The sequence below is a fragment of the Papaver somniferum genome, unplaced genomic scaffold (assembly GCF_003573695.1).
Source record: "Papaver somniferum cultivar HN1 unplaced genomic scaffold, ASM357369v1 unplaced-scaffold_57, whole genome shotgun sequence".
Taxonomy (NCBI): domain Eukaryota; kingdom Viridiplantae; phylum Streptophyta; class Magnoliopsida; order Ranunculales; family Papaveraceae; genus Papaver; species Papaver somniferum.
Genome location: NW_020648415.1, coordinates 2,679,790 through 2,703,008, shown reverse-complemented (window position 1 = coordinate 2,703,008; position 23,219 = coordinate 2,679,790). Strand labels below are relative to the sequence as shown.

General features: G+C 36.4%; 4 protein-coding genes across 4 annotated transcripts; 3 read left to right on the top strand and 1 right to left on the bottom strand.

The window, feature by feature from the left end:
- The first annotated feature begins 10,256 nt into the window (after positions 1–10,256).
- On the top strand, positions 10,257–12,355 carry LOC113343298. The gene is made up of 2 exons (XM_026587535.1): positions 10,257–11,847; positions 11,943–12,355. The coding sequence occupies exons 1-2, from the start codon at positions 10,257–10,259 to the stop codon at positions 12,353–12,355; spliced, it is 2,004 nt and encodes a 667-aa protein (XP_026443320.1).
- A 765-nt stretch (positions 12,356–13,120) lies between these two features.
- Positions 13,121–14,203, top strand: LOC113343379 (probable glutathione S-transferase). The gene is made up of 2 exons (XM_026587594.1): positions 13,121–13,498; positions 13,595–14,203. Exons 1-2 carry the CDS (start codon positions 13,187–13,189, stop codon positions 13,928–13,930), a joined length of 648 nt encoding a protein of 215 aa, XP_026443379.1. The 5' UTR covers positions 13,121–13,186; the 3' UTR covers positions 13,931–14,203.
- A 4,318-nt stretch (positions 14,204–18,521) lies between these two features.
- On the top strand, positions 18,522–20,290 carry LOC113343196 (chloroplast envelope quinone oxidoreductase homolog). Its single transcript, XM_026587467.1, has 4 exons — positions 18,522–18,789; positions 18,884–19,025; positions 19,121–19,209; positions 19,323–20,290. Exons 1-4 carry the CDS (start codon positions 18,724–18,726, stop codon positions 20,016–20,018), a joined length of 993 nt encoding a protein of 330 aa, XP_026443252.1. The 5' UTR covers positions 18,522–18,723; the 3' UTR covers positions 20,019–20,290.
- A 597-nt stretch (positions 20,291–20,887) lies between these two features.
- LOC113343314 (histone H3.2) lies at positions 20,888–21,503 on the bottom strand. The gene has a single exon (XM_026587544.1). The coding sequence runs from the start codon at positions 21,440–21,442 to the stop codon at positions 21,032–21,034; it is 411 nt and encodes a 136-aa protein (XP_026443329.1). The 5' UTR covers positions 21,443–21,503; the 3' UTR covers positions 20,888–21,031.
- Positions 21,504–23,219: the final 1,716 nt, after the last annotated feature.

The window sequence follows — 23,219 nt, the reverse complement described above, 5'->3', positions numbered from 1 at the left end:
GTACTGCAAGAGGGATTGCTTTGAATTAGAGAGATCAATCTGTATGACTCCATCCTAAACCAAGAAAATGGTCGTTCCAGAGTCAATTCGGTCACAAGAGAGAATGGATCGATTTGTAGGAGAGAAGTTGAGAAATGTGTGAGATCAATGGTGATCGAAATTGTAGGTGTGTTGTGTATTCTGCGTGAAGAAATAAGATGAGTTCCGATTGATTGAATTTGCTCTGTTGAGAGTAATTGTTCAAACGATGAATTCGTGTGCTCTTGTTGTTTGTTCGACGAAATAGTGTCTTGTCTTACGAAAATTGTATGTTGTTTCAATCATGATTCAGAGACCTATTTATTTTGCTAGAATTGTAAACACCTTGATCCCATGAAGTGTGACAGTTGCTGGAGTCAAAGAGTGGGAAGTGGAAATCGTGTTAAAACCATTTGTTCATCGTGCGGAGACTTGATTGACTTTCCATCCACTACTTTGCTAACTCCTTCAACTGATTGCACGACTTGCTCACATTCTCATCGTGTGTGTGAACACACGTGTCATAGACCTCCCAGACCAAAACCCTAGTTAATATCCCCCCATGCAACACGATTGATGTCTCATTATTGTGAGTCTGCAAGGCAGACGTGTATTTAGTTAGTCAGTTGCTGACTTCATGGGACGATGAGTCCTTGTATTGCTGAGTCGAACGTGATTTGAAAATGTTCTAAGACTCATGAATCGAACGTGTTTGTTGAGACAAAGGTATAATTCTCGAGTAAATGTTGATAGTTAAGGTGAGAAAATATTGCTTACTTAATGGATTGTTGATAGTTGAACCAATATTCCTTAGACTGAGCAAATATTGCTCGTTTGATGAATTATTGGTAACAGGACCAACTAAAATATTTATTTAAAATACTGGTAACTGAACCGAGTATAATTAACTAAAATGTTGATTACGGGATCAACGTAAAATTATTAGTGTTTGAATCTTCTCAGATTATGTTTTGCAGAGCTTTGGATTCGAAACCCTAATTTTGATCAATTGCAGATCAATTGATGATTTATTGAAAATCAACCACGGAGTAAAGGAAGGACCGGCTACATGGGATGATGATTCGACCATGTAACGCCCAGATGCTCTAGTGAGCAAAATACCAAAGTCTCTTGAAGACCAGTTGGTGAAAAGATGATCAAATGCTGGTTTAATCATTTATTGAAATAATGCTCGTCTGAACCTTAGGTGATAAAACCTAATTAATTATGAAGAGATGAAGGACCGACCAAGGGGTCATGAAACCGGCCCTGGTTGGTCATGGGACCGACTGAGGATCGTTTTATGAAATTCCAAGTTGTTTGGAAGAGTTTAAACCTAATGTGAATAAATTAGGTCAAATGATGAAAATATGCGGGACCGACATCTTGCAAGCCAGAGAGCCAACCTTGGTCGGTAAAGGTAATATGCTCATGTCACCAAAGTGTTCGTGTCTCAGTCCTGAGAATTTTGATATTTTATGGCATGCATTTGAGCATTCATTTGAGAAAATATGAAGAATTCAGGGTTTTGCTGAAACTTAGGAATTTCCATGAGATGATGGAAATAATAATAAAATAAGGGATTACAAGGTGTGGGACCGGCCATGGTTAGGGCATGGCCGGCCGGCTCCCGGTCCCGTGACACCTTTCCCAATTTTATGTTATTTCCTTGATGTGAAGGAAATACCATGAAATTGAGGAATTTCATAAGGTTAAGGAATTTCCATGAGATGATGGAAATATTAATAATAAAATAAGGAATCATGATGTGTGGGACCGGCTATGGCCAAGGCATGGCCGTCCGGCCAATAATCCTGATCCCATATAACTTTTCCTAATTTTATATTATTTTTCATGATTTTAGGGAAATACCATGAAATCAAGGAGTTTGTTGAAATAAAGGAGTTTTCCTTAAAGTGAAGGAGTTTCCATGAGATGAAGGAAACAATGATAATTAATAATAATAAAATAAGGGGCATGTGGGAATGGCCACGACTAGGGCATGGTCGGCCGGCTAGAGCCCGGTCCCGTGAGTCTTCCCTTATTTTATATATTTTCCTTGATGTGAAGGAAATATCATGAAACCAAGGAATTTCATGGGATGAAGGAAATAATAATAAAATAATAAGGAATGCAAGGTGTGGGACCGGCCACAACAGGGCATGACCGGCCGGCTAGTGAGCTTGGTCCCGCGACACCTTTCCTAATTTTTATTGTTTCCTTGATACAGAGGAAACACCATGAAACTGAGGAGTTTCCTTAAAATGAAGGATATTTGTTCAAATGAAGGGATTTTCATGGGATCAAGAAAAAATAATAAAAAAATAATAAAATAGAGAATTAGGTATGGGACTGGCCACGGCGCGACTGGCCAGCCGGTGGGCCCAGTCCCCTAGCGCCTTAGCTAATATTTTATTATTATTATTTTTCTTCCTATTTTGCATAGGTTCATCATTCCTTCGTATTTTGGAATGCTCGCTCGTGCATTCATGTGCTCGTTAGTGCATAATTGTTGAGTACACTTGCACCATCTTGGTCAGGGCTTACTCGATAGCGGCTCAGATGACCGTACATTGAATATTTATTACTAACCCATGGAATTCTGCTGGGAAGAACCACGAATTGAAGTAATGAAATATTATGAAGAAGTAGAATATTTCTGAATATTCAGTTAATGAATTCAAGGATTTGAGATAATTTATTGATGGCTCTATACTAGCAGGCATGCTGTCTAGGAACATTAATTATCTGAGAGTCGAGTAATATGAGCTTGTTGAAGCGTCATATTTCTTTTATATAGTCAGGGAAAACATTGTTACATCCTGAAGACGTTATTGCTCTATACTAGCAGGCAAGCTGTCTAGGAGTCGTCCAATCGTTCGATTCTATATAAGAGTAGTTACTGAAATTGCTCAGATTCATGAGATATGTTGTTGCCTCATCTGAGAGGCTACACATCTATATATACTCTGAGAGACAGTATTCTCAGTTAGAGGTTCTTGCGGCACGATCTTTCATGCTTCGATGAGAGACATGAGCCTCAATACGCATCATTGCTGGATCAGGAGTATGTACAATTATGGTTTTACAATTTTAGCCTTTGTCGAAAATCCACCATCTACACTTTTCTGTTTTTATCAAAGAAAAGCGGGGTTCCAAGGTATCTGTCGTTTTTCATCATCAAATGGACTTTAAGAATTTTTGCAATAATTTTCCCATGCTTGGGGTGTAATCTCGGGTTAAAATAGACGCTATATTTTTGGAGGTTAACCATTTTTCCGGTGATATCTCCAAATAAAGAGAGGATCTCTAGCAGATTTTTTGCCTCAATTAGATTGGCTTTTGTGAAAAGAAAACAATCATCGGCAAAAATAGGTGAGAAATGTTTCGCGGGTCTTTATTTATTTTGAGCACAGATAATTTCCTCTTAACAACAAAATTGTTGGCACAGTGTAAGCCATAGTCTTTCTTTGCACAGTGGCATCCTTATTTTTTCGGCATTTCTGAAATTTTAGGGATTACAGAATGAGTTCTACAGGAAAGAGTTGTTCGTCTATTGATATAAATTATCTTCCCGATTGTGGTAGACATGGTCTAGATCCTTCAGTATGTATTCCTGATGATGTTATTGATGATAGTATTAGTGAATGGAGATTTAGTCTTATTGGTAGATTAGATTTTCTCAAATTTTCATTGAAGGCTGCGGAAGTTATTCTTAGAAAACGATGGATTCTGAAAGGTAATTGTCAACTTATACCTCTTGGGAAAGGGTTTTTTGTGATTAAGTTGGATAATGAGGAAGATAAATCTTATATTAGAAATGGGTTTTGGGAGGTGGAACAACAAACTCTGCGTATACGATCCTGGGAACCAAAATTTAAACCTGAAAACCAGAAAACTTCAACATCTTATGTGTGGGTTAATATGCCAGGTCTTAGTATTGAATATTGGACTGAAAAGATTATTATATCCATTGGGAAAGCAATTGGAAGGCCTGTTAAAGTTGATGAAACAACTTTGAGGAGGGAGGTGGGTTATTATGCAAGTGTATTGGTTGAAATCGATTTAGCAAAGGAAATCCTATCAAAAATTTGGGTTGAAACCAAATATGGTGGTTTTGAACATAGAGTTTTAATTCCTAAGCTTCCAAAGTTTTCCAATCACTGCAAGATCGTGGGTCATCATGTTGCAGAGTGCAGAATTAAAGCCAAAGATGATTTGGATAAACAAAATGTGCAAGAGAATAACATTGGTGGTAATAGAAACAGGGGGAGAAACAAGAGAAAATAAGATAATACTATTAAACAAGTAGAGGTAATTGGTTTTATATTTGTCCTCCTCTTAACAGCTCCACCACAAATTCTATTATGGATGTACCTTTGATTACTGAAGGTAATGAGAATACTTTGGTGAAGAAACCATAATAACTTTGATTTCAAATGTGCCAGTTATTCCAAGTAAATTTCAAGTTTTAGCTGCAACAGAAGATGACTCAAATGAAGATATTTCAGATGATGATAAAGTAGAATCTTTAACCACCTCTCAATTGCTTAATGTAGTGAGTGGAAGTAGTACAACAATCTTAACAGGGAAACTTTGCCAAAATGGTGATGGTTATATAACTAAAGAGATTGTCCAATCTTATTCAACACCAAAGAAACAAAATGAGGCTCCTGCAATTCAAAGTCCTGCTCCAGTCAAAACAGTACACATAACAAGAAGACAAACAAGCATGATCAAACCAAAAGTTGTTAATGAGAAAGGAGGTACTTCCTCCCACCCCCCCTAAATTGAAATGAGAGTTGTCTATTGGAATATCAGAGGCTTGAGAAGATCTTTAGTTAAACAACATAATCCTTCTTTGGTTTGGATTTCTAAACCAAAAGTGTGGTGTAGTGATGATTTTAGAAAAAAATAAAGTTACCTGAAATGAGTCATTTAGTTATTCATATTTCTACTAATGAAAGAAAAGGAAACATATGGTTATTTTGGAATAGATCAATTGGTACCCCTCAGGTTGTTTCAATGTCAAGACAATGTATTACTGTGGAAGTAGGAGGAGTTTTAGCGACTGGGATTCATGCAGCTGTTCTGACTGTTGACAGAAGAGAGCTGTGGAGTGAGTTGGAGCTTATTAAAAGTATGAATGAACCTTGGTTAGTTATTGGAGATTTTAATGTTATAAGATTACTTGATGAGAAAAAGGGTGGAAGAAATCCATTATCTATTTCTATGAGAGAATTCAATGAAGCTTTAGATAGGTGTGAATTAATGGATAGTCCTAAAGCTGGTGCTGAATTTTCCTGGTGTAATGGAAGAGTGGGTAATAAAAGGATTCTCTTTAACTTGGATAGAGCTGTCTTTAATCTCCAATGGTTGAATACTTTAGTGAATTGAGTTATGTTGTGGGTGCTAGAGGTATTTCAGATCATAGTACATTGGTGGGTGGGGAATTCAATGTACCTAAACCTACAAATATACCATTCAGATTTCAAAAGATGTGGATTTCTCATGAAGGTTTTCTTCAACTGGTAACAGATGCTTGGAATGTTGATATTATTGGTAATCCTGCCTATGTGTTTCTGCAAAAATTGAAGATTTTAAAAACTATTCTCAAAACTTGGAATTGGGAAAGTATTTGGTGATATTAAAGTTAAAATGCAAGAAGCTAAAGAAAAAATCATGGTAACTATGCAAGCTTCTGACAGAGATCCAGCTAATATTCAGTTACTAAATGAGTTGGTGACAGCATGAGGAAAGCATGATATTCAAGCTAAAAGATACTATACATTTTTGGGGCAAAAATCTAGAATTCAATGGATCAAATTTGGAGCTATTAACACTGGATTTTTCCATGAAAATTTGAAGATCAGGCAAAAAAGGAATACTATTGGTGAATTGGAGGATGATAATGGAACACTAGTCACTAATCAAGTTGATATTGGTAACACTCTTATAGAGCATTTCAATAACAAATTCAAGCACCAAAATGTTACTTTTGCAGATGGCATCTTTGATAGTATTCCAAATTTAATTACTCAAAATGATAATCTGATGATGGAAGTTGTACCAGAGGCTGAAGAAATTAAGAAAACTGTTTTTAGTTTAAATCCAGATGGAGATCCTGGTCCAGATGGATATTCTGGATGTTTCTACAGAGCAACTTGGAGTATTATTGGGGAAGATCTTATAAATGCTATTCAGTATTGTTGGAGAGAACAATTTATTCCTAAAGGTATGAACTCAAACTTCTTAGTACTCATTCCTAAACTTCAAGGAGCAAAAATGGATGCACATTTTAGACCTATAGGTCTTAGTAACTTCTGTTTCAAAGTATTCACCAAAATAATAACTTCAAGATTTAGTGCTTTGCTGCCTAAATTGGTGTCTCCCAACAAGTGGCTTTCATTAAAGACAGATGTATTCATGAAAACATTGTGCTTGCTTCTGAATTAGTTAATGAGATGAAGACCAAAAGGAGGGGTGGAAATGTTGGATTGAAACTTCATATAACACAAGCATATGATACTTTGAGCTGGGATTTTCTTTTAGAGGTTCTAAGAAGATTTGGTTTCTCCAACTGGTTTTGTAACTGGATTTTCAAGCTACTTGATTCTGCTAAAATATCAATTTTATTAAATGGTGGACATGTGGGATTTTTTGATGTTGGAAGAGGTTTGAAGCAAGGAGATCCCCTCTCTCTAGTTTTATTTGTGATTGCAGAGGTTGTTCTTAGTAGAAAGCTTTCTACATCAGTTAATATGGGGCACACACAAGCTATGGTATCCAGAGGTGGAATCCAACCTTCTCATCTACTTTTTGCAGATGATATATTCATCTTCTGTAATGGAACCAGTAAGAATTTACTCAATTTGATGAAATTACTAATGGATTATCAACAATCTTCTGGACAAGTGGTAAGTAGAGAAAAGAGCAAGTGTTTTGTGGATGGTGTGGTGGCTACTAGAAAAAGAAGGATAGCTGAAACACTTCATATGGACTTGGCAACCTTTCCTGATAAGTGCCTGGGAATTATGGTAATGCCTGGCAGAGTGAAGAGAGTGCATGTTCAACCTTTTATTGAAATGTTGCAGAACAGACTTGCTTCTTGGATTGGTACTCTTCTTTCCTTTAAATCAAGAATTACTTTAGTTAAACATGTGCGTAGTATTATACCTGTATACAACATGACAATTTATAAATGGCCCAAAAGTGTGATTTTTGAATGTGAAAAGATTATTAGAAACTTTCTTTGGACTGGTGATCCAGAGTCAAAGAAATGTATTACTTTGAAATGGGAGAAAGTTTGTATTCCAGAGGAAGAAGGAGGTTTGGGTATTCACAGTTTGGAGGCTATCAATAAAGCATTGCTAATGAAATTGCTATGGAAAATTCTGAATGAAAATGGTGAATGGGCTCAGTTTTTTAGAACTAAATTTATGAATGCCCAGGGTGATTGGATAAATCATTATAAAAAATCCTCTATTCTGCCTGGTATTAAATGGGTAAAACAGGAAACTGAAACACATATTAGATGGTTAGTTGGTGATGGAAATCAAATTTCTATTTGGTTTGATCAGTGGATTGGGGATGGTACCTTAATTAATCAGGTGGACTCTTCTATTCCTATTGTTACTACTAGCTCACAATAAAAGGTGAATTCTCTAATTCTAGATGGTAAACGGAATGTGCCAATTGAACTGCAGCCTTTTCTTCCATTAGATTAATTACCAGTTATTTATCAGGGTGAAGACAGAAGGATTTGGCGTGGAAACCAGCATGGAAAGTTTACAGTAGTTTCTGCTTACAATAAAGTTAGATTTAAAAAACAACCTCATTCTTCTTTTAAGAAAATTTGGGCTCCTTGGATTCTACCAGATGTTGCTAGTAATGTATGGAAATTAAAAAGAGGTATACGTGCTACAGATGAAAATATGAATGTAGGTGTAAATAATCCACAGGTCCAGGTGGAGAAATCCTAGGTAGTTAAGCATCGATAACAGATGAAGTGTGAAGCACCAAATCATCTTATTTGACCTTGGCGCGAGAAAAGAGACACCAAGAGAACCCATGAAGATAATACGTGTAAAGGTCGGAGGTGACTGAAGAGATAGTCATCGAGTACAAGAGCAATAAATGCACTGACGAAGTAGTTGAGAAGATAAGAAGAATCTGGTCAAAGTAAGACTCGACTAAACATATCAAAGGCGACATCAGCAGCATTCATTAAGCAGACGACATCAGGAAAAGGTATTACTAGGCTCGGCCCAGAATCTCGGACGAAACTTACTCTTAACCCGAGAAGGATATCAAGAAAGATGTACCACAACTTACACTGTAACTTGGATGTATCATCACTTACGGCTATAAATAGAGAGCTATGTAGAGAGTTAAAGGGTAAGTAATCAATGAGGGAAGAGAGAACACCAAGAGATTAAGAGTGAGAGTTGTGAGTTTGTTAGAAGATACATCCTTTGTAACCTTGAATCAAGTAATAAGATCATCCCTTTACCCCCGTGGACATAGGTAATCATACCGAACCATGTATATCTTGTGTTCTTGTGCTTCTCTTGCTTGTTTACTTCATTAGGAGTGTGTATGTGTATCTTTGGATGTAGTTGTAGGATTTTCCACATCTACAATGAACAAGAAGGGTTTCAGTTTGGCCTCTAGATGCTTCTTATGTAAGCAAGATCAGGATAGTGTGGATCATATTCTTTGGTACTGTAATTTTGGGCATATTCTGTGGAAATGGTTGGGAGGAATTTTTTCATTCCTGAATCCTGTTTCATTTGCTAATATTTTCTCTTTTGGAAAAGACAAAAGTCCAATCATAAAGCAATTATGGAGAATGTCAGCTTTTACACTAATGGTGGAAATATGGTTTGCCAGAAACAGAGCTGCTTATGATGGGGTAAATCCTTCAGTTGATCAAGTGAAAAACAAGGTCGTGCATCTCACATCTGAATGCAGTATCATGATGAAAGGATGCATGTGGAATGATATGTATAATTTGCTGATTCTAAGACATTTTGGACTCAGTTGCAGGCCTGTGAAACAAATGAAGGTGATGGAATACTTTTTTCTTTTACAAATTCCTGGATGTCTTCTTATTTGCTGTGGTGGTGCTTCTCGTGGAAATCCAGGAATTTCTGGTTATGGTTTTATATGTATAATTGCATCAGGGGAAGTTGTATGTGCTGAAAATGGTGGACTTAGCATTGCTACAAACTTCATTGCTGAAGTTATTGCAATTATCAAATCACTGGAATGGGCAGTAGAGAATGGTTGGTTAAATATTTTAATCCAATCTGACTCTCAAGCTACAATTAAAGATTTTCACTCAGATAATCTCCCTTGAATTGTTCTGGCTCGTTGGTACAGGTTAAAAACTATGATCAATTCTCTTCAATTCAGACATGGATTTAGAGAAATTAATTTTTCGGCGGACATTATGGCTAAAAAAGGGTGTATGATGAGTTTGGGTCAAAGCAGAAGATATCTTATGCGTCCACCTTTCCTCTCAAGACCCTAGTTAGCAATTCGGCGAATAATTCGCGAATTATTCGCGAATTATGCTGTATCAATCGGGAACGAATCATACGGGCGACCCATTGAAAGACCGACCCAGGTACGCGTGTTATATGAAGATCCCGAATTATTCGCGTCTTTTACGTCCCGAATCAACCTTTATTCGTTCGGACGGGAAAAATAGGGTTAAGAAATGAGTCTGTATAAATAGAAAATTTGGAGAGAGAATGAAGATTTCTTCTAACCTAACTCCTTCTTCTACCTTCTCAGTCACTGAACAGATCGCACCCAAATTCGTTTTCTGATTTCCTATCTTCAAATCCTTCAATATCTGCTTCTAAGGCTGGCGACAAGGTATGGCATGATTCCATCAACATATTATATGTTGTATTTTTATGTTTGATTCTGATTTTTTGGTTTTCAATATGATTCAATTGAATCAACAGTACATCTATTTATGTTTAATTTATATTGGATTGTATTGAATCCATGATTGGTTATATCCTTAGGTTAGATATTTTGTTACTGCAATTTTAGTTGATTAATAATATTATGAATAATGAATTAGGTTATAGATTTATGAATAATATTATGAGCTTAATTTGGATTCATATGTTTATAAATTAATATCGTTATTCGTTCAAGAAATTCTCTTTCTCTAGTTTTGTTGATACTTAAAACTAGTTTCAGTGTGTATTTGGTAGGAGATGACGAAGATAAAAGACAAATTTTGGGAATATGCCGAGAAACTGAATAACCGTTTCAAATGTAAGTACTGCAAAAGATATTTTCCTGGAGGAGTAGCAAGAGTGAAGTCTCATTTATCAGGTATTAAAGGCCGTGACATTGCTATTTGTGCACAAGTACCTGAGGAAGTACAAGCATTTGCTGTTACTGCAGTTGGGGAGGCCGGTGTTAATGTTAGTGGGACTAAAAGAGCTAAATCATCTACGGGGAGTGTTGGGGAGAGCAGTGTTAGTGTCTGTGAAGAACCAAGATTGCAACAAACTTCAATACCTGCAATGCTCAGCAAAAAGGATAAAGATGCGATGGACATGAAAGTAGATCTTTGTTTCTTCTTGAATAACATTGCTTTTAATGTTATACAGACAACAGGGTTTATTGAGATGATTAAGGCTGTTTCGGAATATAGTATTGGATATTCATTACCTAGTTATTCTACTCTTCGGACTAAGTTGGTTGTCAATACTAAAGCAGATGTGGAACGTTATGTAAATGAAGTCAAAGAATCTTGGAGTTTAACTGGATGCACCATCATGTCAGACATATGGACAGATATGAAAAAACGGTCGTTTATAAATGTGATTGCTTACTCACCAAAAGGGGCAGTATTCTTAAAATCAGTTGAAAGATACGGAGAGTCGAACACAGGTTTATTTATAAGGGAGGTACTTTTACCAGTTATTGAAGAGATTGGTGCTGAAAATGTAGTGCAAATTGTGACCGACAATGCTTCAAACTATGGACTTGCTTGTAACCTGATCATGGAAGAGTATCCCCACATAATCAAATCAAAGTGTGCTGCTCATGGAGTTCAATTGTTGTTTGAGGATATATATGATTCTGTTGATTGGGTTAAAGATATTTTTCTCAAAGCAAGAAAGATATATGACCATTTCTATAGGCATATCATTCTTTTGGACTTAATGAGAGAGCATACCAAGAAAGATTTGAGAAAGTATTCTAAAACCAGGTTTGCGTCTCATTTTCTTATGCTTCAATCTATTTTAGATGTTGAAGATGGTTTGAGAAACTTGGTCGCATCGGTTGAATATAGAAACATGTTGTACAGCAAAGGAGCTGTTGCTGACATAGTCAAAGAGCTTATACAAGGAACACCATTTTGGGAGGATGGGAAAGAGCTAATTTCAGCAATGGAGCCATTGGTAAAGGTATTACGGTTAGTCGACGGTGATGGGTCAACTTCAGGCTACATTTATGAAGCAACAGATAGAGCACGAAAGGCAATTAAAAAACGATGTGAAGAGGATCCTGTTAAGTATATGCATATATGGGAATTGTTTGAATTCAGAGCGAAATCTAACCTGCTTCATGAGGTTCATGTTGCTGCCATGTATTTGAACCCTCCTTTCATGTTTGATGGAAAGATTTCATATACTAATGAAGTTGTGCAAGCTGTCTTGTCATATATTTATGACAAACTGATTGATACCACTGAAAGAACCAAGTTTTCGCAAGAGCTTTTACTTTATAATGGAAAACATCCAAAGATCTTTACAAGCATCTCAATAGATCAAATCAGTAATTGTCATCCAAGTAAGTTTTTTTTTTAATGAATTTTCTTTTTTGTTTTTGGATAATTAGTCGTATCTAGGGTGTATTGTTTATCTAAGTTTATGGCCTTATTATAGGGGTGTGGTGGGAAGCAAATGGAGGCTCTGTTCCTATACTAAGAAAGGTTGCCATTCATTTATTAAGTCAGCCGTGTAGTGCTTCAGCATGTGAACGTAACTGGAGTGCTTTCGATGCCGCACAAACAAAAAAGAGAAACAGATTGGCTCCACAGATGTTGAAAGATCTGGTGTACATAAGGATGAACTCGTTAATGCTGAAAAATTCCGTGAACTTTGAGTTAAAAGATAGAGACCCAATTAATCTTGAAAATCTCGCAGAGTGGGACACTGAACTTGTTGATGGCAATCTGGATGAAGCTATTGATGAAGGTTTTGTAGCCGATGCTCAAAGTGACCTGAATGCTGCTTGGATGGATAGAATGTGTAGCGGCATTGGGACATCTTCGAGAATGAATTATCGTCATCAGTAGGTATTTAATACTTGGAACAAATTAGGCTCTAACTGACACATCTAATTGCTTAATCTGTGTCTATATTTTGATTTTTTGTGGAGTTAAAACATTACTCCAGTAACCTAACTTGTTATATATGCACTGGGACAGGGTATAAATAGACTGTAATGTATCTATGTCTGCCAGAATCTAAGATATATATTATATATATGTATAAATATTTTGTATTTCGAAGTTCGAACTATGTATTTGCAGGATTATATATAAATTCGGAATATCTGTTATTATACGTGTGCCGAATTTTCGGTGACGAACTCATATTTGTAAATCGAATTATATACGTACATATGCCGTTACGTATTACTCCCGTATCACAAACCGTTGACCGGATTTTTGACCGAATTTGATTTTTACAAATCCGTATAATACGCGCACTATCCCGTTCCGAACATATCCCGTATTGCGAATTGCTGACTAGGCTCGAGACCGGAATGGCCAACAGAAAAATATTTTAGATTTTGTTGATCGTTGTTATTTTCAGTTTTAATTTTGTAATGACCTAGTTATTATTTGATAAAAAATTTAATGATTTGGCAAAAGAAAAAGAAAATTGTTGGCACATTGTAAGCCAGATAAAAGTGCTAGAAGTCAACTAACATGAGCCACTAGAGTATGACGGACAGGATGGCTGTACAGTGTGCCCGATGTACACGAACTCCAAAAATCGTCAAGTTTGACTCTTTTTTCCTTTTACTTGTCTTGTCTCGGGTACAAACAGTCTGTCAAGTGTCAAGTATAACTTCACTCAAAGATTTTTAGATCTAAAAAAAAAACACAGCTTCATAGATAATGGAAGATTTGAAGTTAATTGGTGTATGGTATAGCCCTTTTGTTTGCAGAGTTAAATGTGCTCTACAGTTGAAAGGTGTAAAATATGAATACATAGAAGATGATCTTTCCAACAAGAGCGATTTACTCTTGCAATACAACCCGATTCACAAGAAGGTCCCTGTTCTTCTTCACGGTGGAAAACCCATTGTTGAATCGTTGATCATTCTCGAATACATCGACGAGACATGGCCAGACAAATACTCAATACTCCCCAAAGATCCTTTTGAAAGATCTAAAGCTCGTTTCTGGACCAAACTCATGGGAGACCAGGTAAATTATGCGATTTGAAGTTTTTACTGGATTTTTTTGTTTGGTGTTTATCAAATTAATTGATTTTTATTTATTTATTTTGCATATTATACCTAGGAATCAACTTTTTGGAGTTTAATTAAAACTACTGAGGAAACAAAAGAGAAAAAAATCAATGAAATTTTGCAAATACTGAAAACTATTGAAGAACATGGCCTGGGTGACAAGAAATTTTTCAGCGGAGATGATTTCGGATTCGTAGACTTAGCATTTGGAACCTTCATGCGCTGGTTAAAAGTAGCTGAAGAGATCAAAGACGTGAAGGTATTTGAAACTTGTACACGTCTGCAGGCATGGTTTGAAAGGTTTAATGAAGTGCCTGTAGTCAAAGAAAACTTACCAAGTCAGGATGAATTGGTGGCTCACTACAAACTTAAATTCTGTATTGGTTGAAGTAGCATGGCTAGAGTTGTTGTATCAGTCAATTAGCTTGAAATTTCATTAAGAAGGTTATAGCTTCTTAGTTCTTGTAACTTCGTCTTTTATAGCTAAATAAAGTGTGAGATTTCAAGTATCAAGTATATGAACTTGTACAATACAGTGACTACACAGTACGGAGAAACACCAATCTCTTTCACTTACTATCACAACAGGAGTTAGTATTCTAAAAAAATTTGTCTTGTAACTTCCTCTTTTATTGCTAAATAAAGTGTGAGATTTCAAGTATATGAACTTTCAGGAGGGGAAATTGTACATTCCTTTTTCTTTTCTAGCATGAAATCTAAATTGCCTCCATTAATGCAATTTTCTTTGAAATCGCTCCGTGGAAAGATCTGGTATTACTAAAATCTACACTTGAATTTGCAGCAGGAGGGGATATTGTCTCAGATTCTCTAAACAGGTCGTGATACATTTTTAGTATCTTTATTTGCTGTGTTGTTGTTTTTAACTTGCAGAAGCACTGCCGATCAGCGCTCCATTTGTGTACTTACTTTTCAAACAAAGAAGGCTTTCAGATGGCGGATGCGTGTTGCTCAGACTGTTAGAGAATCACAGAAGTAGTATTTGACCACTCAGCAGGGTACACAGAGATGGTGGATGCTTATTGCTCAGTTTTAGTCCGAATGCGGGCTTGTTCTAGAAGCTCACTCCATCAATGAGACATCTGAATGGACGACCTTTGCAAATGAGTCTGGTGATAATGACTTGTTCGTGTTGGTGGTCCATCAAACCCTCTCCTCACTGATGGTGGTCTTTCAACTGTTATTTCAAAGCCAAGTGGTGCTTCTGGTGATTTTCTGTCATCCTCTCTAGGACGTTGGCAGAATCAGCAATTCAGGATTCAAATCCTGATTGATCTCTTATCCAAGCCTTCAAAACCATCTGATTAGAAGAAGTTGCTCTGAGGTTTGAGAAGCAGTAATGCTAAGTTTCGTTCTGTTACTTGTAGTATATATCTTTCGCCTTACTCTTTGTAGGTGGTTTAATGGCTTAAATCATTGGTGTACAGATATATCATATATCCAACTATCCATCCAACTGGAGTTGTTGAAGGAACCATTAGGAACACATATGAAGATCTCCATCCTTGCGTTGTTAGGTTGATACCTACCTGGTACGCCCAAGAGGAGCTAAGGAACTTATGCAGCCGTTGAAGTTTATCTTGTAAGAACTTTTTTGATGAGTTAGTTCTCTCCTTTCTCTTACTGAATAAACTTTTCGAAGTCTTTAAAATCAGTAGTTCTGTTGTAAATTCACAATTTTTAGTACACCTTTACTTTAACCTTCTTTTCGGTTATGTATCGGAATTGTATGCCACCACAGCTCTTATGGTTGGTAATGTATGGTCCTCTGCAATATCTTTGCAGAGATTCAAGGAATGTTGTTTCACACTAGTTGCTCTGTGGAGATCTAATTATGTTGGATATAATTTGTGGTGTTGCTTAAGAGTAAGAAACTGGGACAGGTTCACATATCTATAATCTTAGTTTTTATTTATCTTCCAAAACATCTACATAATGGGATTAGTAGGTTAGTCGAACTAGGATCTTTGAGTTGCCACAGTTAGATCCAGGGCAATAATGTATCAAGTACAAATCATAGTTTTGGCCAGAGAGTATGCAATACTGTTTGCTATGCTGGGATTTGAGAGTGACACCCAAGCTTCAACTTTAGGGTGAAGCCTAATAGTAGTAGTATCCATCTTTAAGAATCTTACTGTAGGTCTTGAAATTTATCCTAAGTTACACATAACTGGAATCCCGATGATACCACTAGCACTCCTTGGAAGCCTCACATACTATGCATGCATAAACTACATTGTGATTAGAGCTTCTAAGTCACACTTTTAAAAGCAGGATTAGGCCCTAGTATATGAGAAGAATATCTGAACAGGGCTTATGCAGGTTCCTGAAGATACCAGATTCATGTTTACAACTTTTTCTCCAAAAACCATGTAAAATCTCGTCCAGGTTGCAGAAAATATAATACAGAAAGATGCAACTACTGAACCTGCACATACCTTTTGTTCTTTTGTTGACTAAAAATTAAATTACCTTAGAAAAATGTTGTGTTACAACAATACACCTAAAAAAAGAATTCAGCCGTATCGATATGTATTTACATGGATACGCGTACTAATACTCCCAATACTTCAAGATACAACTCAGTTAGAAAACTTTGACTAAATATTAGGAAATTTAGATATGTTACTAGATTCTATGAGAAGTTTTAACTATAGTGGGGAAATATTAGTTCCAAATCTGTCCACTGATCTTTTTTTTTTTTGATAGGAAGACGACTTTTGTTTATGTAATATTGGAAGTTTCCAAATCTGTCCACTGATCTTGCTCTAGACTTTCTTCCTTCTTATCCAGACTTTTTCTCTCTCCAGTGAGGTTAATCATACATGCTATATTTTGATCATGCAAACATATGTATGTATTTTGTTAAGTTTCTATCTTATATATAATATATTTATGGTAAACTATTGATCAATATTGAGTATGCCGTATTGCCGTATTTTAGTTTTCAAGTTGGTGTATCATAGTAGCGTATTGGTATCTTGTATCCGATACCGTATCCGTATCGTTGCAACACAGGAAAAATGCAATTCTCTATATAATTTCCCCATGGGATTGAAGATCTGGTATCCACTACCAATGAAACAGTATACTAACAAGATCTGTACCTGAATTTGCAGGAGGAGAAATTGTCTCAAATTCTTTATACATATCTTAGTAACACTGTTCTAATTTAGTTTTTATTGTCTTTATTTGCTGTGTTGTTTCTCGTTTCAGTTTCAAGAAGCACTGCGGATCACGTTTTATTTGTGAATCTATTTTTCAAATAAAGGAGGTTTTCAGATGGTGGATGCTTATTGCCGAGACTATGAGAAAAGTCTTTCCACTGTTATTTCGAATTGTGCATCTGGTGATTTTCTGTCATCAACCTTTCTAGGAGACTAGGAGGTTGGCAGAATCGAGGTTCAAATCTTGATGGATCACTTATCCAAGCCTTCAAAGCCATCGCTATTATGTCCGACAGGTCTCTCTCTCTCATATAGCGTGTATTCCTAATAATTAGCTGTGTAGGCTTACAGTTTACATCAATTGTTTTGTTGTTGTTTCATAATTTTCTGTGTAGGCAAATTCTCTGCCATTATTTAGTATTTGTCATATAGGAAAAAAGAATCAAAGATGGTGGTTACTCCGGGGAAACATATTTATTGGATATCTACAGTAGACTGTAGTACCCCCCAGATGACAAGTTCACTTTTTTTTTCAAATTTCAATCTTAGTTTTTGTTTAAGGAAACAACTACATTATGCAATTAGTAGCTTAGCTAGAACTTATCATTTGTGGGAAGTTTGAGTTACTACAGTTTGAGCCAGGGCATTATTGTATGTGAAGTACAAATTATAGCTTTAACCAGAGAGTCTGCAATACTGTGTTCGCTATGCTGGGAGTGACACCCAGGACTCAACTTTAGAATGAAGCCTAATTCGTCTTTAAGAAATCTTACTAGTTGTCTGTCTATCTGGAGACGCTACCATTACCTCCCTGCCTTAGTACCCTTAAGATTATCCCCTTCCAAGGAGAGATGCCTTGCTTTGTGCTCCATTCATTTGCACCTCTTAATTAGGGAATTTACTTGGGGGATTCCTGGAATGGGATAAAATTAGACAGTAAAACACTAAATTCAGAAAAGAAATAGAGATAATAATACTGTGGATCCCCAGAGAACACCGACTTCGTTCAAGAAAGTGTAAGATGAGTATGTTTAGGGAAGAAAGTAGCGGACTGGCCGGTGTTAATTCATAGTCCGGTTGCAGTTTATCGTTTTATTTTACTTTGGTGCTTGTTTTAAAGCCTAAGATCGTCAAAGTTCAGAATTGACACACGCCTAGGCGCTTGTATGTTCCCAGATTTTTAAGTGAAAGGGAAAAGATAATTGTATATTCTTGGTCATGCAGTGCTGATAACAATGTAGCATGTATTGTGTATACTGCTCATTCATTCTATTGACTTCTTCGATATTGCAAATTTGCACTGATCGTACACATACGTCGGTGCAGTCGAGTAGAATAAGTTAAACTTGGAAACCAATGTCTGGTCATATTTCAAACTTGGAAGCCTGAATTTGAAATATTTCAAATTCAAAGATTCTAAGCCTGAAATATTTCAAACTTGGAAACCAATCGCGCTAACACGATTGTATTACTGAATCATCTAGAATATGTTAGGTGACTTCGACTCTTCCTCACGTAGGAATAGCCCAGCTTGTCATTTCTTTCTGATTACAAACAATTTCAGGAAACTAACACAGCCGGTAAGCCGACAATCTAAATTGTATCAATATCTAGTTAGAGGCTAAAGACCCCTCTTTTGTACCCATTGTGGTGACGCACTAACTACTTTGAAATTCCTTGTCAAACAAGGGATAAGAATGCTAAATTAGCTGGATTGATGTGGTTGTCACAATGAGTAAGGCCCTTTGTCATAATTATATTGACAAAAATTATTGAAAGGAATAATACTTCATACAGAATCATTTCAACCTGTTGATTTTCAAATTCAGCTGTATGTACCAAATATATATATATTGCTGAAGAAAGCACATTTCCGTTACCAAATGTAAAGAAGGAAAAAAGAGAGAAGACAAAGAAAAGAAACCCAGTCCAGCTTTCATTAATCTGTTGAAATATTTTGAACTTATCTGATTCCTTCTTAATTTTCTCTGGAGATATGAATGAGAAGGTGATGAGAGCTGTATGCTATGAAAGTTACGGCAGTGGATCAGAGGGCTTGAAGGTATTATTTTTAAGTTAATCTTCTGGTATATGCTTTATCTTTGAACGATGTCTCTGATTTTTTGACCTCTGTGAATTTTTTGTAACTTCTGTAGCACGTACAAGTTCCTATCCCTAAACCTAAGAGGGACGAGGTTTTAGTGAAAGTGGAAGCATCATGCCCTAACCCCATTGATTACAAGCTTCAGGGTGGCATAGCAAGGCCTTTTATGCCCAAAAAGTTCCCTTACATACCAGGTAAATAATCCAAATCAGCACAAGTACTTTAATGTCACTGATTTTATACCTTTTCACAACCTTCTAAAACAACTACTGCAAATGTTTTTGTGCAGTAACGGACATATCAGGGGAAGTAGTAGAGATTGGGTCAGATGTACAGTTCCAAGTTGGTGATAAAGTAGTTGCCATGCTTACCTATACTGTGAGGCTCTTACCCAGCAATTGCATTCTTTTAATTTTTGAGGAGTTCGTATTTTTGCAGGTCTTCTCAAACTCACAAAAAAAATTCTAACCCTAAATCTAACTTGATGGCAGAATGGAGGCGGCCTGGGGGAATATGCAGTTGCTCCAGCAAAGCTAACAGTAAAAAGGCCTGAAGAAGTGTCAGCTGTTGAAGGCGCTGGTCTACCTCTAGCAGGACTTACTGCACTACATGTCTTAACCATTCTCGGACACGTTGAAATCAAAAGTGGTGGGAAGGCAGCTAATGTTTTAGTCATAGCAGCCTCAGGTGGAGTGGGTCATTACGTAGTTCAATTAGCAAAGCTTGGAAACAATCATGTGACTGCTACTTGTGGAGCTCGAAATATCGAGCTTCTAAAGAGTTTGGGTGCAGACGAAGTTCTAGACTATACTACAGAAGATGGTAAAATGTTGAGGAGTCCATCAGGGTGCAAGTATGATGTTGTAATTAACTGTGCCACAAGTGAAATCCCATGGTTAACATATAAGCAAAACCTCTCTGAACAAGGAAGAGTTGTGCATCTTAACCCTGACGGTAAGACAATGATGAAGTCTGTTTCTTTGAAGCTCAGCTGCTCCAGGAAGAAGGTTACGTCGTTGATGATGTGCCCCAAGAAAAAAGAAGACCTAGAATTCCTTGTTGGATTGGTTAAAGAAGGCAAGTTGAAGACAGTAGTCGACTCCAAGTATCCACTTGCAGAGGCAGAACAAGCTTGGGCTAAGATGATGGGAGGTCATGCTACTGGGAAGATCGTTGTAGAACCATAAAATGCAAGACATTCGGGTAAACTATTGAATTCAAGCTGAAAATCGTGGAAAAAACTTATCAGTATTGTGATTATTGCTAAAAACAAAAAAAAAAAATTGTGAACATGTAACGTGTTATCAGTGCAACCTCTGTGCCATATTTTTTTCTTCAACATCATAGAAGTGGAACAACTTCTAAGACACATTGCTCTGAACTTCAACTTCAAATAAGTTTGAAGCTCTAATAATAGAGCAAAAGTAAATAAAGAATTCAACGAGCATAAGCACTCAAACCATACTTAATGATCAAAGTTGGAACTACATTACCAAGCGTTCACTTTTAAGGCCATGAATCCAAAGAGGGTCCAAACACCAACAGAAGATAGTGTTGGCTTTTAGCTATTATAGAATCCAAAAAGAAAAAAAAAACTACTACATCGTTCATGTGTATCACATACTAGATACTACTGTACTCGTTACTACTAGTTCATTAGGCTTGTTTTCGTTGGCCTCTGCTGCTTAGGCTGGTCTTCCTTTAATCCTCAGCATCTCCCTTATCCGCAACTACTTAATGCATCCTGCGCCACAATATTCTCTGAATCGATCCCAATCTAGCAGTTCAAAATCTTGAAAGAAACATCCAAGTAGTATTGATGTATACAGACTAAAAATTAGATTTCTAGAACAACTTTGCAACCAATTACTAGGGTTTTACATTCTTGAGCTGCCCCAATTACCTCAGTACCAATCACTTGAACTGCCAAGGGATTGCAGCAACAGAAGACCATTATGATTTAGGGTTTCCATTCAATCAAAATTAGGGATTTTACTTGGGGGGGTTTCCAGAACAGGATAAAATTAGACAGTGAAACACAAATTCAGAAAAGATATAGACATAATACTGTGAATGTTTTCCATTAGATAAATCAAATCAGAACACACATTCAGACATCCCAAAATAAAAACACACAGATCCTAAATCCATCAGAAATTCTAAACCCCAACAACACATTTACACAGACCCTCACTCAAAATCAAGCACGTTCGCCTCTGATTCTCCTGGCAAGTTGAATATCTTTAGGCATAATAGTAACCCTCTTAGCATGAATTGCACATAAATTAGTATCTTCAAACAAACCAACAAGATAAGCTTCAGCTGCTTCTTGCAATGCTGCAACTGCTGAACTCTGAAACCTTAAATCAGTCTTGAAATCTTGAGCGATTTCACGAACTAATCGCTGAAAGGGTAGTTTACGGATCAACAGTTCAGTACTCTTCTGGTATTTCCTGATTTCACGAAGAGCAACAGTTCCCGGCCTGAATCTGTGTGGTTTCTTCACTCCTCCGGTCGCTGGTGCTGATTTACGAGCTGCTTTTGTTGCTAATTGCTTCCTTGGGGCCTTTCCTCCGGTGGATTTCCGAGCGGTTTGCTTAGTACGAGCCATTTTCTTCAGATGAAAGTTGCAGAGATTTGATAAATTGAGGTTTCTGAGAGAATTGTGAGAAGTTAGGAGTTGGGAATGGGGATTTATAAAGGAGAAGATTTGATTTGGAGGAAATTGTGAAGTTTTATCGACGGTTGATAATGTATCGAAAGATTCATACGGATTCGGATTTAGTTGCTTTCTATTGGTTTAAAAGAGTGTCATACGGATGGGTATTACCAACGGCCGATACCGATTTACAAGGATTCAAAAGGAATTTTTTTATCAACGGTTGATAATGGATTGAAAGGTGTCATGCGGATTATGGTTTTAGAAGGGAGGACATTTGAGTTAAAGAATTATCACCCGTTGATATTTTATTTTTAAAATTTCGTACGGATTTTGAAATTTAAGTGACCATTTTGGAGGTGATTAAAAGTGAAAATTTTGAAATGAAATTTTTTTGAATAAAATTAGGATTGACAAGATATTTTAACATACTTTTAAATTTATTTTTACACAGAGATATTGTATCTTCAAACTACAAATAACTTACACCTCACCAGACTTGCGATAGAAATGCAGGTTACATCTTTATTCCGGTAGAAATGTCATTTTTGAGAGTAAATCACCTACAATATAAAGAAAAATAAGTATCTGTCTAGTTGCATAAAATCCCACAACCCATTATATGTTGGTCAAACCCTACAAACTAGATGTGATGCAGAGAGCTTCTAAAACATGGTAACATGACATATTAGATATTAATACATACGTAGGTGCAAATATGTAAATAAACAAATAAGTAACTGGTAATTAACACAAAAGAATTTACATGGTTCGGTTTTTAAATAAACCTCAGTTCACGAAAATTATAATAGTGAATAGTGATTATAAGGTTCCATAAGACGATATTGGTCTGACTAACAACGTGTTTGGATTGCTGGATTGGAATCACATTCCTATGAATGAACTCCTCGATAGTTATTCCCATGGAATGAGATTCCTTTCTTAGTTGTTTGGTTTAAATAGGAAAAGGAAGATAATTATCACCACGTAACGGTTATAAAGAAAAATTTATTGCATAAAATTGAAACTTGTATCTTAGTTAAATAATTAAAAAACTTATGGTTTATTTAGATGGCACAATTGAGGGATATTCTTATAAATTAGGGGATACTCACGGTTCTATAGGATTGGATTTTGACTAAGGGGATACTTTTAATTTGATATCTCCCAATTGTGCCTCTAAGAGCAACTGCAGTGGTGCGATCAAAACCAAAGATCAAAGATCAAAAAAAAAGACCAAAATTTGGGTTTAGTCCGTGTTGTGACGCATCGGTACATGATTAAAATTTCATCAGGCGGACTTTAAAAGTCCGCCCCATTTTTTTTTTTGTAAAATTTCATCAGGCGGACTTTAAAAGTCCGCCTCATTCTTTTTTTTTATTTATTTAATTAAAATTTCATCGGGCGTAATTTAAATCTCCGCCCGTTAACAAGCGTACTTTAAATTTACGCCCAGCAACAAGTGTACTTTAAATTTACGCCCGACTATATTAGAATTTGGGATTTGGTCGCGACCATATTTGGTCTGGAATTTGATCTTTAGTTGGGATTTGATCTTTACTCCGTCCCACTGTGTTACGATCTCATCCCAAATTTTTGGTTATACTCGCCCACTGTGGATGCTCTAAAGAGTAAATTCACAGCTTCGACCATTTTCGTAACTCGATTCAATTGTTTTTTATTCGATCATTTTGATTACAGATTTCCACAAAAGAAAAGTTAAATGAAA

What these genes read in the sequence shown, in the direction of transcription:
- LOC113343298 (XM_026587535.1), top strand. Translation starts at nt 10,257, where the DNA reads ATGACGAAGATAAAAGACAAATTTTGGGAATATGCCGAGAAACTGAAT. An exon ending in AATCAGTAATTGTCATCCAA is followed by an intron (nt 11,848 to 11,942) that starts GTAAGTTTTTTT and finishes GCCTTATTATAG; the next exon opens with GGGTGTGGTGGGAAGCAAAT.
- LOC113343379 (XM_026587594.1), top strand. Translation starts at nt 13,187, where the DNA reads ATGGAAGATTTGAAGTTAATTGGTGTATGGTATAGCCCTTTTGTTTGC. An exon ending in CCAAACTCATGGGAGACCAG is followed by an intron (nt 13,499 to 13,594) that starts GTAAATTATGCG and finishes TATTATACCTAG; the next exon opens with GAATCAACTTTTTGGAGTTT.
- LOC113343196 (XM_026587467.1), top strand. Translation starts at nt 18,724, where the DNA reads ATGAATGAGAAGGTGATGAGAGCTGTATGCTATGAAAGTTACGGCAGT. An exon ending in AAAGTTCCCTTACATACCAG is followed by an intron (nt 19,026 to 19,120) that starts GTAAATAATCCA and finishes GTTTTTGTGCAG; the next exon opens with TAACGGACATATCAGGGGAA. An exon ending in TTGCCATGCTTACCTATACT is followed by an intron (nt 19,210 to 19,322) that starts GTGAGGCTCTTA and finishes ACTTGATGGCAG; the next exon opens with AATGGAGGCGGCCTGGGGGA.
- LOC113343314 (XM_026587544.1), bottom strand. Translation starts at nt 21,442, where the DNA reads ATGGCTCGTACTAAGCAAACCGCTCGGAAATCCACCGGAGGAAAGGCC.